Raw genomic sequence first — 21,586 nt, 5'->3', positions numbered from 1 at the left:
AAAGTTATTGTCCCACTATCGCAGTCAGCAAGGGTGAAGCCCATATTTACACATATATTCAGTTGACACAGCTTAATTCTTAAGTAACGATCACATATGATCAGACAGTTGCTGTACCCAAATAGCCATATATTAGAGGATGAAATTTCCTTTCGCCTTGCACGGATAAAATGTATGTTCCACTAAATGAGTAATAACTCCTATTAACCTTGAATCTTCTCCTCAAGCGAACATAATCGGAGGAATGCCAGTAACCTCGTATTGCGATTTTATTGTCGAAAGCGCCTGACCAGGCGAAGACGTTATATTCTCTCATCACACTGAAGGTAAACAAACATGGCGACTCGTGCGGGAATTTTTGGAAACATAAAAAGCCGAACAAAACGCTCAGCATTGAAGTAAATAAATCCCTCCAGAATTATATTAAGGAAATGTTGTTTTGAAAAAAATATATATATATATTAATAACTTCTATGTGTATTTAGAAACATTCAACAAAGTTTGTCGTTAAAATTAACAGCTCAATATGTGTGACGTCTCACGCGAAAACGTACACTACGGCTATCCGTTCGAACGCTTAAAAACCGTTCGCTTGCTGTTTGCCATCCGTTTGTCATCCGTTCGTGATCGATGGGATGCCGTTCGAACGGATTGGATCATCCGTTCAGAAAAAATTCTAGTCGTTCGAACGGCTGCTGCTATCCGTTGGAAAAAAAAACTCTTCATCCGTTCGAACGGCTGAGGTTATGCGTTCGAAAAAAAATCTTCGTCCGTTCGAACGGCTGAGGTTACCCGTTCGAAAAAAATCGTCATCCGTTCGAACGGCTACGGTCGTCCGTTCGAATAAAATCTTCATTCGTTTGAAAATATGGTTATCCGTTCGAAAAAATAGTTATCCGTTCGAACGGCTGAGGTTATCCGTTCGAAAAAAAAAAATGCAGCGGTTCGAACGGCTAATGTTATCCGTTTGAAAGGAACTGCGGTGGTTTGAACAGCTAATGTCACCCGTTTGAGAAAATAGTATTCAGCTGTTCGAACGGCTGCTGCTATTCGTTCACACAAAACTAATCAGTCGTTCGATCGGCCAACGGTATCTTCTAGAAATTTCGGTGCCGCGCTTTGAAAATAACACTAAAACCGCGTCGCATTTCAGTACAGAGGAAAATAGCCTATTCCAGGCGTTCAGTTGGTTCGGGCGCAGCGGGAATAACAGCAGGCGAAAAACTAGGGAAGAAGCGTGGCGAGAGAATGGGCCTCTCCCCTATTAGTTCCAAGCATTTTCTAGCACTTGATGAATCAATGCTACCACAATTTTTCAACCGATCGATGCCGTAATCAAGTCCTTTTCAGCTTGGGCGGTTTGTTGCCCCACTTAGACTATGCCCTTGAGAATTCTTGCTTTCAAACTGCCGAATAGTCTCGTGTATATGAATAGATGATTTTTAGATGGAAAATAAGAACAATTCTCAAGAGGATATCACGTGTTTTGTCTGAATGGGAAATCAAACCGCCCAAGCTAAAAAGGTCTATTCTGCTGTAAAAATCTTGCAGCCCAGTCATTTTGAAAAAAAGATACGGTCACTTCCGTCATGCAAAAGGTTAGCAACAGTGTAACCTGTTAAGGGCACGCGTTATATCGGCTTTAATAAAAATAAATGCTTGTAACTAAAACAACAAGTCCGACGACCCCATTTTATTTATTATAACCGAAATTGTATTAAGGTTACTAACTGAAATACAAGTTTGGCCAAAAAATTAAACGGAGGGAGTTCGGATCAATTTAAGTTTTCTACAATTTGTTGTAGCTCTGAAGCCACTCCCACTTTTTTTTTTAATTTCCTTAAGAGTCGAATCCTGACATGCTGATTATAAATCGATAATAAAACGTGTGGTTCACAGAAGTAACAAGTTATATCGTTGGCATGGTAACTTGCAATGCTAAGGAAATGGTCATAACATGTCTCCCAATTTGTGACCTTTTTAATGCCATGATTGTAGCATGAGTTCGTATAGCGTGATCGTCCCGGTGAGGGTAGTTCTGAAAAGAACTGTTGTTGGTGACTGACATTTCGACAATGAGCGGAAGTCATCTTCAGAGTCCAGTGAATAGTGTTAGCTAGTTAGTCGATGATGTTATAAGTCTGGTCCGTTGAATGTGATTGGTCAGTTTAGCCATGATGGTATGGGCTGAAAGACTCCTGTAAAGTCTGTCATCAGTCATTGGTCGGTTTCGATCCGTCTATTATTAGTCAAATTGGTCAGTTTGAGGTTTGTCTATTAATGGTCAAATTAAGTCGATCTGTTAGAAGTCCAATTTCTCGGTTTCGTTTACGTCGTGGAAAAGTCGTTTGTAAGGCGCCGGTGGTTGTTGACATCTATTAAGAGGGGTTTGTTCTAAGTTAGTGTACCAGCTTAATTTCCAGAGTTAGTCGTTGGAAATAGTTTGTACTGTAGGTTAAGCATTGACCAGAGTCCCTGTTAACAAATAACATAAAGAAGAAATTATTAGATTCTTTGTCATAAAACAAATAAAGAAGCCTCGCCTGTGCTCTGTTCTGTTGTAAAGCACTTAGGAAGTGTTAGAGCACGAAAGAAGTGTAGGGGAAAACACGAGACAAAGTCTAATGTTTTTGCCTACTTCTTGAGTGCTCTACCGCTTCCTAAGTGCTTTACAACAGAACACAGCACAGTCGAGGCTTCTTTATTTGTTTTATGATAAAGTATCCAATAATTTCTCCACGCATTCGGCTGAATTTTCAAACCAAACTTTATTTTCCAAACGAGTAAAAGTGGCGTCAGCCGTGCTCTGTTCTCAGATAAAGCACGCTAAAATAAGCCAATCACAATCCTTGTTAGAATTGTTCAAATAATTTGATTGGCTACCGAAGAGACAGCTGTCAATCACAAACAGGACCTCAGCTAAGCTTTCAGTTTCGAGTAGTTTTGAGCCGCTTTCGAGAGAGAAACAATGCCTTCAAAGTTCGCTTTTTAGTTAATTTTTAAATAAGGATCTAAAGGCAGATAAAGGTTTGTAGTCCAGAGGAATTCGGCTATATTGTATGGCGCGTTTTCAGGGTCAAAATTAAAAACTAACTTTTCCACCTTTCCTTACCTGCTAAGTAAAATGTCTGTCATTTCCTGTCTTTGAAATTAGACAGTACGCATCTCTTTTGACCTACGAAACAATACGTTCCGCGTTTCCTGAATACTAAAATCATAACGTCCGGCATATTTTGGCCTTTGAACAAAATTCTCTGCGTTTCCTGACTTCTCTCGAATTTTAAGTCCGGCATGTTTTGACTTTCAATGTAATTAGTTACCAAATACCTTACTACTTAGTTTAAACATCTCACTAAACATCCCATGCCGGCACCTGACAAGCAATTTAGTTCATAATGAAATCTCGCTGCTGAGCCGACATTCTGATTTGCAAAAATTGCAAATGCGCGTTTTCTGACTTCTCGATTCTACCAGGCGTCTTTTCCGCGTAGGCGTGGATCCTGCAATAATACACATAACATGTGATCAGGGTTTTCAAATTGAAATAAAGTAGCAGGAGGAAATCATAAAGTAGGCGGCACACTCTAGGGTCATGATAAAGGAGGCCACACGTGTAGAGGAGTGCCGGAATGGCTTACCTCCTCCTGCACAGGGGGAGGGGGGCGGGGAGGGCAATGGGGTGAAGACCGTGGAAAATTTGAAAATCTATTTGTCTTGAGATGTACACTTTATTTTAACAAGGGTTTATTAAAAATTCCTTGAGGAAAGTCCATATTCTGCCACTGCTTGTTGGAAAAGGCCAAGAACAGTAGCTGCGGTATTCTTTGTTCCAGCCCTAAGATATACAGGAAATCTTGCTTTGTGTATCCATCAACTCCACCATGCACTAAAATCTTCCATCTGAAACTTAAAAATACATGAGCCCATACTTTGCTGTCCTTTCATGGATTCTGTCCTCACTACCAACAACTAGTCTCCTTCGTAGCCGTTTTTTGGGTGTCACACAACGCTTCTTTGGAGAGAGCGTTGCGTGACATCCCCCCCACCCCGCCCCCCCCCCCCCAAAAAAAAACCCCGCTGGAAAGGAGACTAACCAACAACCACCTGTATTAGAAACTAGGCGCAATAAATCTGAATAAATTTTATTTATAATCAATTACGAATAAGGTTCACCTGATCAATTTATGATTCCCGTCTATGTGCCATAGTGCAAGTGGCCCACTAACACAGTACACAGCTCTTGGTGTAAGGAATAGCCATCTCATTGCAAGTCCCTCCGGATCCGTTCTTTGCATGCATTCTCGGGCTCTCAGCTGGGGCACATTTATATTGCGCAGCACTAGCTGCGATTGGACCCTCCGATATCCCGCATTTGGAAAATCACTATGAAAGGATATTACAATGTTATCAAGGTCATCATCACTAATGGTTGTCCTCCTGTCGGTAATGGAGATATTGTACTCCCGCATACGTCTTTTTATGGTACTCTCACTCACACCAAGGGCTCTGGACATGTCTGGTAAGTTGATTTCATAATCGGCAAGATATTGCAGCTGCTCCTGTGGAATCTCGAACCTAGGACGCCCAACCGTTCTAGGCTGGTTTGCTGCTGCTGGGGACGAATGATACCAATTCCGCTCTACCTCCGACAACATTCGCGTCACAGTGGCGAGTGAGGGTCGAACTGTATCAAACACCTGCATGTTGTCAGCATGTCGAAACAAATGGCGAGAAATTTGTTCCAATCGGAACAGAACATAATCAGCCACATCTTCACTAACTGTGTCCTGTTGAAGTCTCCTTGCAAGGTCGAATAATGTATGGCGAAGACTGCTCAAGAATTGCTCTTGTGCCGTCGACGCCATTCATAAATCCCCGGGAAAACCCCCGGCCCCCTTGGGTCCTGGCACTAGGTTTGCATCAGGGGATCCAGGCTTGCGCGGAAAAGACGCCTGGTAGAATCGAGAAGTCAGAAAACGCGCATTTACAAATTTTGCAAATCAAAATGTCGGCTCAGCAGCGAGATTTCTTTATGAACTAAATTGCTTGTCAGGTGTCAGTATGGGATGTTACGTTGAGATATTTAAACTAAGTATTACGACATTTGGTAACTAATTTCATTGAAAGTCAGAACATGCCGGACTTAAAACTCGAGAGAAGTCAGGAAACGCAGAGAATTTTGTTCAAAGGTCAAAATATGCCGGACGTTATGATTTTAGTATTCAGGAAACGCGGAACGTATTGTTTCGGAGGTCAAAAGAGATGCGCACTGTCTAATTTCAAAGACAGGAAATGACATACATTTTACTTAGCAGGTAAGGAAAGGTGGAAAAGTTAGTTTTAATTTTGACCCTGAAAACGCACCATAATATTGTGGCTTGTGAAAACGTGCACTTTTCCCATGGAAGTTACGAAACAAGGAGCCTAAAGCTTGCGGATGAAAATGCGAAATGCTGAGGTTGAATTTGAAAGGAGCTACAGTTATTTACGGCTTGCAGCCACTTGCACCAAGATTGTCCGAACTAACGTAAAAGTTAGACAGACCGCTAAACTGCTCCCACTGGTTGTGCTCCAAGCACAGAAGAGACTATCAGAGCGACCTTTGAACTGACCGCTCGTCGGTTCACTTCGCTGAGATGACCAGAGAACGAGCGTTACTACACTCCATGTAAGTTTTGTTTGAGCAATTGAGAGCATTTTTACACAAATAAAGCTTCTCATCATAAACAGAGACAGTTCAATTGTTGTTTTCTGTCGTTGTTTCACTTCTAAGGTATAATTTCTGCCTTCGTAACAAATATAATGTCTTTTATCGAAGCACTGGTTAGGTTGAGAATTTGTTTATTTCGCTACGTGTTTTGTCGGCGGGAATCTAGCAAGACTTGCCATTTTAGTACAGTTTTCACACTGCTGTTGCTAACAATGGTCTCCGTGAGCCATATTTACTGCATGCATAGAGCTCGTTTCCATTGCGTTTGTCTGAGTCAAATGGGATGTTTAATTTGGGCCAAATTTGTCAAAATTTCGAAGCAAAAATTTGAAAGGTAGCTTACTGTCATCAATCCGTGCTCTACACACCGATAAAGCACGCTGTTTCGGCCAATCAGAGCGTGCGTTATATGGAAACTTTATTATAATCAATACTGTGGTTTTTCAGTTGATGATGTACAGCAATGTGATTGTCGGTATCACCATTTCTCTAAGTTAGTGTATCAGCTTTCTAGAGTCAGTCGGTTGAAAGTAGTTTGTACTGTAGGTTAAGCATTGAGTAGAGTTCCAGTCAATGTTGTAGTTTGTCAGTTGGTAATGTACAGCAATGTGATTGTTGGCATCACCATTTCTCGTGACTCGCTTGCGTTCAGTCAGTCTCGTTGTTAAGGTTTCTACCAGTCTTACCAATGTAGGAAGCCTGGCAGTCCGAGCATTTGGTCTTGTTGACTGCTCTCTGTCTGTTGTTGGGTTTGTCCCTGTCTTTAGCATTGGTCAGTAAGTGTCGTAACGTAGTTGAAGGTTTTTGGGCTGCACGGATGCTGTAGGGCTGTAGGATTCATGAGATGGCCTCAGAAGTGCCCTTAATGTAAGGTATAGTCACTGTAGTAACAGGTGTCGGGTTCCTGTTTGTAGCATCAGCCTCAGTAGGTCGGTAAATGTTTCGTTTAATAAAGTCAGCGTTAAGTTGTAGTTCTTCTTGTGAAAGACACGTTCAAGGTATCTGTTTTCGTCACGTAAGCTGTCCGGTGTGTCACAAACTAGTTGCGCTCGTCTCGCCAAAGTCTCTATAGTCGTGGCTTTGTGTAAATTCGGGTTGTAGGATGATTCGTCAAGTAATCTGTTAGTGTGCTTCGGTTTTCTGTACACTGTCGTTCGCAGTTCGTCACGGCTGTTTCCGCGGCTTACCAAACAGTCTAGAAAAGGAAGTTTTCCATTTCCTTCGATTTCTTTGGTAAACTGGATATCGGCGTTCTGCTCGGTAAAGTGGTCGTGAAAACCGGCCGTCAATTTCGTCTTTGTGAACGGCGATAAAAGTGTTGTCAACTTAGCGTAACCAAAGCAATATCGTTTGTCGGCAAGTCGCAAGGGCGCGTCCCTCCACGTGTTGCATCACAGTTTCTGCGACAACAATAGGCGACCCCATGGCTGTTCCATGCAACTATCCATGATGTCTTCTGTAGGAATACAGCCGAGATATAGCAACACTTGATCTTAGTTAAATTTGCAAGATTAAAAAACTCTTATATATATAATTTTTCAAGTTTTACACCAGAGGGCTATTATTATTCTCATCATTCACAAAAGCAATGAACCTCAGCGTAAGATGATATTCGAAAAAGGAAGATGTTATATGTTGTTGTTGTGAAAAATGAACATTGGACGGTTGCTATTTTGAACTTAAATGCATGCACACTACTTCTCGGGAATATTTAATTCAGCTTCCCATTGGTGGTAGCGATTTTTCTTTTGTTATTGAAACTATTGTTTTTTGGTTTGAATTTAAGTTTAAATAGCTTATTCTGTTAAACTTTTATTTTTGTGTGTGACGGTAGCCCTCGGTGATTGATTAAAAGGGTTGTTTAACGCTGCGAAAATCAGTATCATACAGGTACTTGTATGCAAACTGTATCACTCAAGCCAATAATAGTTTGTTATTATATTTGATTCTGTTTCCCATACGCATGAATCAGGTTTCTTATGACGTTGCAACGTATCACAGAGGGTGGGTACTTATCGCCCGATTCTCAAACAGCGACAGTAAAACCAGGATACGTGACGATGGTAGCTGGTGGTATGACCAACAAGTTGCCATGGGAACAACAACAGATCCATCCATTAACTCTGACATGATCTCACCAGCTCTTCGGTTGGTGCGCTGTGCAGACTTCAAGATCACGCGCTGATCACGGGGTTGGAATAACAAAAAAAGACGATGCTTCTTTTGTTGAATACACGTCTGGAGCGCCAACTGAACATGACTTTGGTTATGAAACTCATACAGGAAGCACTCCATCCCAGTCCTACTCGTTAAATCTGTGGATTCGTTGAGTAGGACTAATCACAAGTTACATTTTCAAGAAAGTTACGTTTCAGATTATTGTTGAGCTCTAAATTTGTTCTTATAACTTGAAGATAAATGTTCATACAAGTGCTCATCAACAACTTGTAATGGATTTTACAAAATTAATTTACTTTAATTCATTTCTTTAAGGGAAGGGCGCAGAGGCTAACTGTTCTGTGATAGTGTTTCGAAGATTCGAGCCTGAAAATGTGGCTAAATTTTATCTCTCTGACGCAAAGCCTTTCAAACTTTCTAAAATGTAAGTCAGGTTAGTTTTAGTATCGGTAACCGTATGAATGCAAGTGGAATTACGAGTTTACGATTTGAGTAACATTTGAAAATTTTCTCAACATTGCATTAGCCTGCAGGCGAGTACAATTTAAAAGAAGGTTTAAACATCCAGAGTATTGCAAATCCTTTATTTCGATTTATTGCCCGAGTTTTCATAAGATCCGTCATTTATGATATGACAGAGACAATTACGAACACACGCGCATTAATTTGCACTGGGTACAAATTAAAAACTCGGCCAATCACAGTCAGGTAATTTTCTCCGCCATAAAATTGCCTGTAATTGAGCAGAGTATTCAGTCAAATAAGAAAAAAATTTGACCATCTTATGGAAATAACAGACAAAGAAAAGCCCCGCACCTTCGCCACGCGAGGAATTTCATTACTACATTGTCGTATTTGTAAAAAGTATTAAAGTACTAGTTTCAGTCTGTTTTGTTTTAATGTTTCTTTTTTTTATGACCCCTACAAGATTCTCACGATACTGGGAAAAAACAATAATAAGGATACTCGTGCCAGAACAGCGGGTATTTGTCATTCTTGGCTTTAATTGAAAGTTAAAGTTTCTTCCAAACAATGACAGATCAATTAATAACGGTTTCGCTTTACAGTTATGTCTTGGCATATCCCGTATACAGGAACACGAAACTGGTGCTAAAAGGAAATCAAACGTTCAGTTTACACGACAATCGAGCTTGTTCAGACAACTGTTTGTTAATTAGAGCCGATCATGGAACCAAACAAGAAAACTTCCTCCAAATGTGGCGACGTTCTGCACAAAGGTTCTTCGTTTCTGTCCTTTATTTCGTTGTTGTTGATTGTTGCGCTGTTTTTGAGAATGGAATCGATCAACAGGAAAACAGAGATAAACGAACTGCGAATTTCGAAAGTGGAAAGCCGCATCGATATCAGATCACAGCAAACAACAGATCACAGAAACGAAATTATCACACCAGAGTGTAAGTAGACGACCTCTTTTTGATTGTCAGCTTTATTCATTTATGCGTTACGGTAATGAGTCATTTAGATGAATCTTTTTTATTGAAGAAGGTCGGAGAAGTTGATTGTATGAAACAATTAACACTTAATGACTGGTCCCGAGGGGAACAGTGGATTTTGTTTCTCTCGAATCTCAATGTTTCCCTCCACCTCGTCTCGAGAAACATTGAGATTCTCGGGAAACAAAATTCACTGTTCCCCAAGGGACCAGTCATTAAGTGATTTGTTATATAGCGAAACAAATGGGTCAAACCGGTGAACACCAAATAATCACTTCATTTATAAATGACTTGCAACAGCGGTCAAAATTTCGCGGGTAACAGTGAACTGTTTCCCGTTTGACGTCATAGTTCTCGCAATGTTGTATACAGTTAGAATACTCGTAACTCAGTTTATTCTTCGTTGTGATCTGTTTTCAACAGAAGTGAGATTCCACTTTAATGTACGTCACTGATTAAATTACGGGAAGTCTGCGCACTGAAAGTACTTTCAAAGATCACACAAAACTAATCATCTTGTTACACTGATAGCGAAATAGCGGAGTTCTGGTTAGTTATCACCCTGACGTCTGTTTTTCTTATTTAATAGTCTTAATACAGAGCCACTTTTAAAGACCTCTGAGCGAGTCGCGATATATAGAGTTCCATTTCTTTTTGCCTCGGTATAAGAGGGGAAATATTTGGCATATTTGGCACACCTGAATGTCTGAAACGGACAAAGACAAACCCGCCAGCTTTCAGAGCCGACCGTGAATCAAATTACGGGAGATCTGTTTACTAAACTTCAATGATCAGACAAAACTGAACTTGATCATCTGGTATCATTAATTACAAATAACGGAAATTTGCTTATCAGCGTGACTTCTGTTTTCGTTATTTTATACATAGCGGCCTTAAAGTTAAAATTCTCTCGGTAAAGTCACGATGTAAGGGGTCCAATAGACCACTTCATGCTCTAATGGGCGTTATGGGTAATCGGAGCAAGATTGCAAAGAAACAAAACGGTAAAAGATACGTTTTTCTTCCTATTTCCGTTCCAAATTTCGTTTACGAGAAACTTTGACACTAAGTAGAGAAACCCCTTTTGTAAGTTTAGTTACGTTCTTGTGTCGATTGAGCCAGCCGTTAGCCTACTTATCAGAATATCGGAGATGTTATTTTTGTGGCTTAAGCTGCTAAGATTTGATCAAATTATTCGGTTTAAAAAGAAAAAAAAATTCCTACGCCCACAACAATCACTCGGCTAAAAGACGCAGGCAAAACTTTTAAAAGAGGCTTCTCCATCTACAGTATCTGTTTCGAGGGGAGATTAGAATGGAAATGGAAAAAAGCTGAAAAAACGTAAGTTTTACAGCTTTGCTTCTTTGTAAGAAGTGAAATAGTTGACATAACGTCACGGTTTTCATACCTTATGTCTGAAATGAAACCAGTCAAACCAGCATGCGTGCACACGTCGGCTATTACCTTGAAAGGAATTAAATATATATAGGTAGAGGTATGCCCGCAGTCTAGAGTAAAACTATGTCTATGTAAATTACCTGTTTTTTTTTTTTAGATACCGAAAAGACAACAAACACCAAAGTTCGCCGCAGCTTGATCTCGGTCAGCAACAAATCTCTCAGCATAGAAGATGTCCGTAGTGAAATCACCAAACAGTTCAATAAACTCAAACCAGCATCACTGTGTCAGCCATTGGAAAAAGTGTGCGTCCCAGGACCTCCCGGTCACAAAGGAAGCAAAGGTTCCCGAGGAAGACGAGGAGTGCAAGGCGCCAAGGGTAAAAAGGGAAAGCAAGGCATCATGGGTTTGCCTGGTAGACACGGTCAGCAAGGCATTAGGGGAAATCAAGGAGAAAAAGGAGAAAAGGGTGAAAAAGGTAAATCACTGTAAAAGGCAATCATCATTGAAATCGGAAAATATATATACTTGCAATCGACTGAATGTTTGGTGATGATATGCCAGGGCACATTCAGAATCATGTATAGGAACTGTTTATTCATCCGTATATCCTTCTATAATGCCTTCGTTTGGTGTTCCGTTCAGTTGCTCGTTTCCTCGCTTTCACGTTCGTCGGTTCATTTGTTTACTCCTTCGTTTCCTTGCTGACCTTGATACCTCTTTAGCTGATTGGTTGGATGGTTGGGTCATTCGTTCCCTGGCCTCGCTCTTTCGTCCGTTTGTTTGCCCTTCTGTCCATAAGTAAGCCACAAATCAAGAGAAAACGGATAATATAACACACCTGATCATCTTTACCTTCTGGTTTCAGCTGAAGTTTAGTTATTTGATAAAGTCATTATTCCTTTCCTTTCCTTTCTTAGGAGTTAATTACTTAGGGATTTAGATTATTCTTCTTAACTGATTTATAGCATAGCCTTAGCGAAGCGCGCGTTCTGATTAGCTAATACGCTCGATCCATTTGCCCGTGGGTTGCACGCTGACGACAGTTTGTTTACTTGTACTTTTTCTCGACAATTTTTTTTATCGATGTTGACACTTTTTAAAACACAATTCCTATTTTTCTTCTCCTAAAATATGGAAAAGTCGAATAATTCTTCAGGCACTGTTGAAGATTACTCCTGTGAGCCACCGCATTTCGAGCTCAAGTTTTTTTGCCCTGCCTCCACCTAAGAGATTTGCTAATTTAAGCGAGCAGGAGTTGAATCAGCTGGTTGAACAAAGGCACTCGGCGCTCGGAGAGGGACCAAAAAAGTAACAAACTGGTCTGTATCAACCTTTTGAGCTTAACTAGACGCTTTGCTGCGTGTACCCAGGCAGTCGTTATACTGAGAAGCACTAGCTATATTACAATTGAGCTAAATGTTCTGCATTTGAAGTTGTACGAAATTCAATCGAATCGATGTGCTTAAGCTCTTCTGCTTTTGATTGCATTTCTTGTCATCGATTAATAGCTTATTACACGTTTGCAGGTCTTTAGGGCGAGAAAAGAGTCAAGGTCTTTATATCAGCCTATAAACGTTTCAGTCTATTTTCCTCAGCCTTTGTCGTTGTTATTTGCGTTTCTCAAGCAAGCGAGACATTTTGAATTTCCGAGTTATGGCGGTGCGTGACATAGACCTACGAACGCGTTTGTCGAAAAACATATACTTATGTCGTAATTTTTAGCCCAATCAGCAGTTAAAGTACTAGGAAAAGAGCTTATGTCAATGCTTGTTTGTTCAGTACAGATAATCAGTCGCCTAGATAGCCAAAGTAAGCTCCAGATGTTTACACTATTTTCCGGCCGCAATGTTGGCGTACCGCGGAGGTACTGGTCTCTGCAAATTTGTGCAAAATATTTCGACGAATATCTGAGCTTGGGAAAACGCACAGACTTAAAAATTAGTGAAGTGTCATCTTTATTAATCTCCTATAACATCACAATTTCTTGATTTAATCCACTAAATGCTTGTCGAATAAATTTTTTATTGCGTCAGGATTGCGTGACAGTGCAAGCCAAGAATTGTTTTGCTGGGGTCAACATACATGTACATTAGTTTCTTTCAGCTTAAATGTACAATAATTCGCTACATGGGTTTCACTCTTGTAAAGACACATAACTCTGTTACAAGAAAATAACGAGAGAATATCGTTTAGTTCAAGATTTTATCTTAATTATACTTTACCAAGTTTCTCAGAGCGTTTTACTTAGGTGTACTCGAACAGATACATTCCTGAACAAATTCTCTAACCTTTCTGCTCTGGTTGTTCAGAAGTTCTTGAGTTCATGCTGGGATTCTGCTCGGTTCACGATCATACGATGACGCTTTTGAAGATGCTTTTTATCAATGCAAGCTGAAGAGTTGATAGCCCCGGTTGATGGCTCCTTTGGTATAACATGATTCTTGATAAATTCACTCAAAATGTTCGCTCGTAAATTGATTTCTCGTAAGTCTTGCAGACCAACCCGTTGCGAAAACGCTTAAAAAGTCCTTTAGTGTTGGTCTACCACGAACGGTGTGTTCGTTTGTATGTGATTTCATCGCCCTAGAAATCAAGGAATCCGTGCTAACTTTTCACGACGGCAACTTAAGTAAATTCCATGTGCTGTACGCATGGAGGGGTGACGCATGCGCGTTAGAGACCAGACGGCGATTTGTGACTGAACGAGGGAAAAAATAAATAAAAAAAAAAAAAAACGGAGCCGAAATTTAAACCCAGGCCTCACTGCCTGGGTAATAATGCATGACGGGAATTTTAGAAAGAATTTTTCAGGTATTTGTCGACAATAAAATTCAGCACAAGGTTTTATTCTAAAACGTTTCTTGCGTGGAAAGCCATTGAAATGGTTTCGACGAGCAAGACTTGTACATGAAAGTTTTACCAAATTTTTGTTTTAAGTAGAGCCTCATACCAAGCTCATACGAGGTTCGAAAACGTTAAAGATAATACTTTAACCGAGCTTTAATAAAGGAAGTTTTATTAAATATTGGTAGCCTGATGAATTATTTCAGTCGACGCGGGTTTCAGTCTTGCTCGATCGCAAATTGAACTCTTGAAGGAACAGCCTCTTGAAGGAACGACTGCATCGTGCACAAATATAAGCTGACATTTCTAACATTTTCCTTCAAGCCTCAGTTTTCTGTTCAGTTAAGCTTACTTTATTTGTTCAGTCAAGAGTTTAGCCAATAAGAAAGACCTTTTTTTTTAAAGTCGTTCAGATCATCTCTTCAATTTCAACCTTAAAGGCGCAACTTATCAATTTAAGACGGAGAAGAAGAGCATCTCAAATTAAACAGCTCAAAGCCCGGTGTTTGTTCGCCTTCTTTCCCACTCTCGCTTTTACAGCTGTAAGAAATGTCCGGTTCCATACTGTTCTTTTCTTTAATTTTGCCGCAGAGGCCGTGAAGGACAGAGAGCTCAACCACCAAAAGTTTGTCTTGAATTCTTCGGAAAACCGATCCAAATTTTAGTAACTTTTGAGAAACATTTTTACCGACAGCAAGTTCCGTTTGTTGTTAGCTTGATATTCAAGTTAACTGAGCAGTTTGAAGTTGTTTGTTTGCCTGAAATCGAGCAAACCACCGCGATCCACGAAAAATGTTGTTGTGTCGCTTTGTCAGATTTTGAATGAACATTTTCGCGCGGTTGATCTTGATTTTGACTTCATGTAAGAGGGGCGAGATTCAATAAAAAAAGAAAATGTTTTTAAAAATTTTCAATGTTATAAAAGAAATGGTAAGCGTGCAGCGTACAACTATCGAGTTATGGATGCACTTGGTTAGTTTGCTAAGCACTCAAGAAGCTAGAGTCGCAGTCGGCTATCGCCCCGTGCGACTCTTACGCTTCTTTCGTGCTTAGCATCCCCCCGCGTGCATCCATAACTCGATAGTTGCACGCTGCACACTTACCTTTTATTAATTGTTGACACAATTTATAATTAACAGGTGATGCTGGACCCAGAGGGTTCATGGGATTGAAGGGAGATCCTGGTGAATCCATTTCATCTCCAGAAGTTACTGTATCGCCTGTCACTCAAACAGTCACTCAGAACCAGACCGCTACATTTAACTGCTCCGTTAGAGGAAGCCCAAAACCTAAGGTGACCTGGAGCAAAGTCAATGGTTCTCTTGTGGCAGGGAACTTTGTAAGCGATAAAAATGGCGCCCTTAAAATAATCAAGTCAACATTCAGTGACTCAGGAGATTATATGTGTATAGCAGTGAACGTTTTAGGAAGTGATGAGAGGATTGCTACTCTTATTGTGGAAGGTAAAAAAAAAAGAAAAAAAAAAGAAAAAAAAAATTTCTTAAGTTGTTTACTTTAACGTTGTGGCTGTTCAATGTTAGTTTTATTAATTTATTTCACCGGGTTTAAACTTGACAATTGAATAACGACAGTAAATAAAGTGAGTGATTTCAGTACCTTTGTGCATCTGTCATCGCTTTCACAGCGTTTAAACTTCTTTCAACTAAAGTTGATATTGTTTATATTACTTGTATTATATGGCTGTGTCTCACAAATACTGCGAACTACCAAATTCACGAATTTGATTGATTAAAATCGATATTTACCGCGGTCAGGATTTTCCCATCTAGACCAGTTACATTTTGCGGTGAAAAAGACTGTTTTCTCCTAAAATACAAAAATATTGACTATTTTCTTCTAATATAAAAAAAAAATATATATATATTGACTACATGGAAGAGCAAAAAAGTAAAGAGGACGAGACACCTTGGCAGATTAATGTTCAGCTCATTGCCGTTCGCAAATAAAATGTCAACTGGTACAAACCAGTTACATTAAACGAATTAATTTTTTTCTTGTTTACAGATAATAAACGTTTACTTAAGCGAGTTTAGTTGGTCTGTATGGGAAATTCTTGACCCTCGGTCGTGTGTACAGACCTCGTGGCGTCTGGTCTCTACTCACTATCTTGGTCAGGATTCTCCCATACAGACTTCTTGCTCGATTAATAAGAGCTAAATATTGAACCCTACCAAGGTTCAAAACATATAGCAAAATTAAAATAATTAAGCATACTGGCACAGTATAAACAGATGTGACGTTGGACGAATCCAACCTGCGGCACCTTTGGAAATCGAAAAAAAAAAAAAAATGTACGGTTAAGCGATCTTGATTGGACTGCAGCCCGACTTGACCGGATTGCAGTACCAGTATGAATTAAAAGGCCCTCCGGAACTACTTGAAGCAGTACCTGCCTTTCATAAGAGCCGGAGATCTCGGAAAAAATGCTTGTTAGATGAGGATTATGTCCTTTTGAAGGTACTCGACTCCAAGCTGTGAAAAAACAAAACAAAACAAAACAAAACAAAACGAAACAAAACAAAACAAAACAAAACAAAAACAAACAAAAAGGCAAACAAACAAACAAACAAACAAAAAAGAGAGCAAAATTGATCGTGTTTTAGCTTGTTTGTTGTCGTTGATATCGTATTATTTTCTTTTAGCTTTTTTTAAAAAAGTTTTTGAGAGTCCTTTAATTATAAGATGTAATCGTGTTAAATGTCAATTTATTACAGGTATGACTGTATTTCTTTTTCTCTCAACAGTTGGTCCCAAGCTGATCAAAGTACCAGATCGCTTTCTCTTAATCGACGAAGGCACTACAGCAACAGTTACTTGTGAAGCCTTCAGTTACCCACCGTCAGTAATTACGTGGGTACGTGCGTTTGCGGCTTTGCCAAAAGGGAGAACCTCTGTTAGAAATGGAACATTAAGCATTAAAAACTTCGTCGAGGAAGACTCTGGAGCATATGTTTGCACTGCTAGAAACAAACTTGGTTCAGTTACGGCTGTCACAACTTTGGGGTTTCAAAAAAAGCATGGTAATTTTAAGAATAATACTATCTCTTATTATATGGCTAGCTCCGTGAGCGGGCAAGATGAATCAAATCCTGCGCTTTGATTGGCTACCCGAGCGGGCAATATGGAGCTATCTTGCCCGCTCGGGACTACCCTCCGTGTCCTGCAAGAAAATCTCCTTCTAAGCTCTTCAAACATTGTGACAAATTTAGAGCCATTGATCGAGAGGCATGAGGGTCATCTCTGTCAGTTGTGTTGTAAAAATAACGCCTTAAAACGTAATCAGGCTCGTCAGTCGAACCCTTGATTTATTGCAATATCGATGCCGTGCTCTATCAACTAAGCTATCAAGCCAACTGATCACGATATCTGTGAGTAGCACACCAACAGATGGAATTGTTTAAGAGTTAAATTTCCAGTTTACATGTTTCATTTTGTAGCTGCCTAGGTTAGGTACAAAATTGCGGTGACGTTTCTTGTTTTCAAATACCACATTTCGTATTTCAAAATTATCTTTTACATGTTTCCTTGCATTGTGACAAATGGAAGCAACGCATATCATGATAGGACGAACGGTATTAGAGTTATTCCCCCGTATATCCCCTCAGTCTACTAAGGTAATCCGATATCCGTCTTTTTAGATCAATCCTACATGGCTTAGTAAATCTCAGGATGGTATAGAAGTAGCCAATCCAGGGACGCGGATTTTCCACCAGTGGACAACCTAAGCGCCTTTTCACGTATTTTTATCCTCTACAAAAACATCTACCCTACGTATTTTAAAGCATTATCCTATCTTCCAGGGAGAACTGGGTACCATGCATGTCTAAAATTAACTTAAGAGGGATATCCCAAAGAAAAGCGACTATGTGAGGACCAACTCTCTTAAGTTCCGGCTAAATGATCGCAACATTTCAGCGCAACATATCTAAACATTATTGGGAGCAACATGTTGCGCTCGTTTAGTCACCCTGTTGCAACGAGTTGCGACATGTTTGGTGTTGCAAATCGAACTAATGTGCATGCCCTGGAGTAGCATAATTTCACGAACCTGGCCAAATGCGTACAACGTCATCCAACATCCACAAATGTTGCATGAAAAATTTGACCATTTTTAAACTTGAGCCAACAACACCCAACTTGTCGCAACACGTTGCAACAGGGTGGCCAAAGTTGCAATATGTTATCCGGGCCGCCCTTGATTTTTGATTTAATATAATTCATTTTCACAACACAAATTATAGGCCATAAGAAAACATACAAGCGATAAATTATATGTTATAAAATAAAAAGAAGAAAAACAGCGGAAAAAGGATTATTTGTTTGTCTTTCCAAAAAAAAAAATAAAATGCACAGCGCAATGGATGAGGCTTACTAACTAATTAACTAACTGCTGAACTTATTTTCGGAATTACAGATTCTTGTGCAGCAGTCATTCCCAAGCATTCAAAAGGAGTACCTGGGATTTATGAACTTGAAATAAAGCATTCCAAATTTCAGGTCAGAGATTTAAAAAAAATAAACGAAAAAATAAATGTATAAATGGATCATTGCTAATTCAATCCTAAGGTAATTTTTTTTTATTAGCATTTCATGGACGTTCGCGCGAAATTTTTCCAGTCGATAGAATCTTTTCAAATTTTTACTACAGTCAGATAATGAGTTACTTGTCACAGAAACGCCAGAAAACATGGGGGTCACTAACTTCGTTTTAGAGATAAAGCGTGTAGAAAACTACCATGATTTTCAAAAATTGGCGCACGTAATTCAGCATGGTCTACAGGGTTTTATAGTTAAAAATGTCGAAGGTGAGTCAAAGGAGACAAACGATCTTAGTCATATTTTGTAAAAGTGGATCTGTTGCGTAAATAAGTCCAATGTTACCAACGTTTTCACAAAACTTAACCCTTCAAGAGGGATTTGAAACCGTCGCACAGACAAACAATGAGCTAAAAAGAATGGAATTCGATGGTGCATTTTCCCAAAAATTGAAACTTCTAGTCGATAGATTTTCTTTGTTTTTTCGCTAAACTTAGAAAATCGGTAGAGAAAAAGATCCATCATAAGAAAAATGGGGGTCACCGAACGTTTAAGATCGTTAAATCCAGGAAAAGCTTTAGCAATGGCCAGTTACCCTATCATTGTCATTTTAGTACTTGGCACGCGCGCTCATGCATAACGTGGCGTGTGAATTTGCGTGTGCAGTAAGGATGCGTAAAACAATTAGCGCGACCGTCCTTAAACTACCAGTTTCAATAAGCACCATTAGAAGATTATATATCACGCTATTTATGCCTTTGAACGTACTTTCAAAGTAACCTAAACACAGCTAAAATTGCATTGTATCACTTTGAATATAACAACAACAATAACAACAAGAACAAGAACAAGAACAATAACAATAGCAATAACAATAACAACAACAACAACAAAAACAGTAACAGTAATAGTAACAGTAACAGTAACAGTAACAATAACAATAACAATAACAATAACAATAGCAATAGCAATAGCAATAGCAATAGCAATAACAATAACAATAACAATAACAATAACAATAACAATAACAATAACAATAACAATAACAACAACAATAAAAATAACAAGAACTATAACAATTACAACAATAATAATAACTGGTTTTGATCTATTCCCTTCCATTCCAGGTGTATTGTGACATAGATAAACAGAAAGGCTGGACACTAGTCGCCCGATTCTCAAACACTGACAGTAAAAACTGGATGCGTGACGATGGACTCTGGTGGTATGACCAACAAGTTGCCGTTGGAACAACAACAGATCCATCCATTAACGCTGACATGATCTCACCAGCCTTTTGGTTGGTCAGCGGCAGAGAGTTTAAGATTACGCGCAGTGATGACCCCAGTCACACTCCCTTGTTAAAGACTACAGGTGACTGTTTGGCTGGACAAACATTCCGATCAAAAATCACAAGTTATGGTGACTTTAGAAATGGAAAAATTTGGGCCAGTGACCAGTGCCTGGGAAGCTGCACGGTTCAATATGGCGGTCTACACAAGTCAACAGACGGGTTTCAACAGGCTGAGTGCAGTGGAAACATCCAAGGCGCCAACAACATCGGCTTCTGGTGTGATTGGGACCATGGTGATGGATCAGTGATGATGATTGGTGGAGGAGGAAGTGCTTGTCAACGTACTGATCACGGGATTGGAATAACAGAAAGTAACGCGGGTTCTTTTGTTCTTGATGACACAACTGAATATGACTTTGGTTATGACGGTAATCTACGAAACGCTCCATCCCAGTCCTACTCGTTAAATCTGTGGATCCGTTGAGTAGGACTAATCACAAGCTACATCTTCAAAACAGTTATGTTTCAGATTACTGTTGAACTCTAAATTTGTTCTTATAAGGTACATTTTCATACAAGTGCTAATCAACATCATTGCAAATGATTTGACAAAATTAATTCAGTTTAATTCATTTTGGTTTAAACTTCTTTTTCATAAGCACATCTTTCTTTGAGGAAAGGGCGGAGAGGCTAACTGTTCTGTGATAGTGTTTCGAAGATTCGAGCCTGAAAATGTGGCTAAATGTCATCTCTCTGACGCAAAACCTTTCAAATATGCTAAAATGTAAGTCAGGTTAGTTTTAGTATAGGTAACAGTATGAATGCAAGTGTAATAACGAATTTACGCTTTGAGTAACTACACTTGAAAATTTTCTCAACATTGCATTAGCCTCTAGGCGAGTACAATTTAAAAGAATGTTTAAACATCACGATTATTGCAAATCATTTATTTCGATTTATTGCTCGAGTTTTCGTAAGATCCGTCATTTATGATATGACAGAGACAACCACGAACACACGCGCATTAATTTGCGCTGGGCGCAGATTAAAAACTCGGCCAACCCCCATCAGGTAATTTTCCCCCGCCATAAAAATGCTTGTAATCGAGCAGAGTATACAGTTGTTAATAATTATTGCTAACCGGTTAATGTATAATTATGAAAAAAAAAGTTTTATTTTTATTTTTTTTTATTTTGTTTATTTCTAAGGTGTGTATGCTAGCTTTAGAGACCAATGAATACGGATTGACATTTTTCAGTTTTCTTTTCTTGGTTGAGCTAATTCGAGGAACTCAGTGTGGGGTTAACCACCAACGTCAACCGTCAATTGGCCAAAAAAATAACCGTCAACCGTCAAAAACGCAATGTTTTTACCGTCAACCGTAAAATGAGGAAGCCAATATTAGCCATCAAATGTCTTTGATATCCTTAATTAAGAACTAAACGATTGACTTAAATGGGGTCAAGTTATGTTGTTTATAAACGATCGTTTTAATATACAACAAAAAATACGATTATGTGCAAGTCTTTCAACCTCTAGTCTCGAAAAAAGCAAGCGATTATTACGCCTATCAGTAATAAAGGTGATGTAATTCCCCTCCCTCTAAATAATTTTGTGTTTGTTGTTGATTTCTTGCGTTTGCGAGTGTCGGCGAGATTTTGGTTTCTTTGTTATACAGACAGAATTACCTCGCCGCTGAACATCGGTGAGATTTTGGTTCTTTATTATGCAGACAGAATTAACTCGCCGCTGAACATCGGCGAGATTTTGGTTTCTTTATTATACAGACAGAATTACCTCGCCGCTGAACATCGGCGAGAAAGAGGTTCTATATAAGTGTTAATTTTATTTTGCATATGAAAGTATAGTATTCATATATTGAGAACATGGCGTAATTTTTGCTGTTCTGTATATTGAAAGAATCACATAGTATGTGTTTGTCTGAACGCCGAGCGTAAACCAAGCGTTATACTTGCGATCTATACAGCTCTTCTGGATCGCTTGGCAGTTCTTAATCGACGTATGATAGTTTGAATTGGATGGGTTCCTTCGATTCCTTAAATATGAGAAAAATATCGGACTGCCGGTCATTTAGTAGGGGTGGCGAATGGTACCCAGAAAATCGTGGATGTCGGAAATTTTTGATCC

The 21,586-nt window shown here is 39.3% G+C and overlaps 2 protein-coding genes and 1 pseudogene across 3 annotated transcripts; 1 reads left to right on the top strand and 2 right to left on the bottom strand.

Moving 5' to 3' along the window:
- Positions 1-4,082: 4,082 nt before the first annotated feature.
- On the bottom strand, positions 4,083-5,121 carry LOC149105541 (uncharacterized). The gene has a single exon (XM_089270708.1). The coding sequence runs from the start codon at positions 4,863-4,865 to the stop codon at positions 4,170-4,172; it is 696 nt and encodes a 231-aa protein (XP_089126834.1). The 5' UTR covers positions 4,866-5,121; the 3' UTR covers positions 4,083-4,169.
- A 1,467-nt stretch (positions 5,122-6,588) lies between these two features.
- LOC149105540 (uncharacterized) lies at positions 6,589-8,005 on the bottom strand (annotated as a pseudogene).
- Positions 8,006-8,932: 927 nt separating this feature from the next.
- On the top strand, positions 8,933-21,048 carry LOC149105539 (uncharacterized). 2 transcript variants are annotated; one of them, XM_089270673.1, is made up of 6 exons: positions 8,933-9,303; positions 10,898-11,218; positions 14,727-15,050; positions 16,353-16,628; positions 18,023-18,105; positions 19,272-21,048. In XM_089270673.1, exons 1-6 carry the CDS (start codon positions 9,075-9,077, stop codon positions 19,920-19,922), a joined length of 1,884 nt encoding a protein of 627 aa, XP_089126799.1. In that variant the 5' UTR covers positions 8,933-9,074; the 3' UTR covers positions 19,923-21,048. The 2 variants fall into 2 exon arrangements, with proteins under 2 accessions (XP_089126799.1, XP_089126800.1); XM_089270674.1 differs by lacking the exons at positions 8,933-9,303; positions 10,898-11,218; positions 14,727-15,050; positions 18,023-18,105 and having other exon boundaries at positions 16,464-16,628.
- Positions 21,049-21,586: the final 538 nt, after the last annotated feature.

The sequence above is a fragment of the Orbicella faveolata genome, unplaced genomic scaffold, assembly GCF_042242905.1.
Source record: "Orbicella faveolata isolate gen_17 unplaced genomic scaffold, um_ofav_v1 contig_34, whole genome shotgun sequence".
Classification (NCBI taxonomy): Eukaryota; Metazoa; Cnidaria; class Anthozoa; order Scleractinia; family Merulinidae; genus Orbicella; species Orbicella faveolata.
The sequence above is the reverse complement of the archived record's forward strand: the minus strand, read 5'-3'. Positions and strand labels throughout refer to the sequence as shown.

Coding starts and splice junctions, on each gene's coding strand:
- LOC149105539 (XM_089270673.1), top strand. CDS start 9,075: ATGGAACCAAACAAGAAAACTTCCTCCAAATGTGGCGACGTTCTGCAC. Junction 11,219..14,726: donor AGGAGAAAAGGGTGAAAAAG/GTAAATCACTGT, acceptor TATAATTAACAG/GTGATGCTGGACCCAGAGGG. Junction 15,051..16,352: donor TGCTACTCTTATTGTGGAAG/GTAAAAAAAAAA, acceptor TTCTCTCAACAG/TTGGTCCCAAGCTGATCAAA.
- LOC149105541 (XM_089270708.1), bottom strand. CDS start 4,865: ATGGCGTCGACGGCACAAGAGCAATTCTTGAGCAGTCTTCGCCATACA.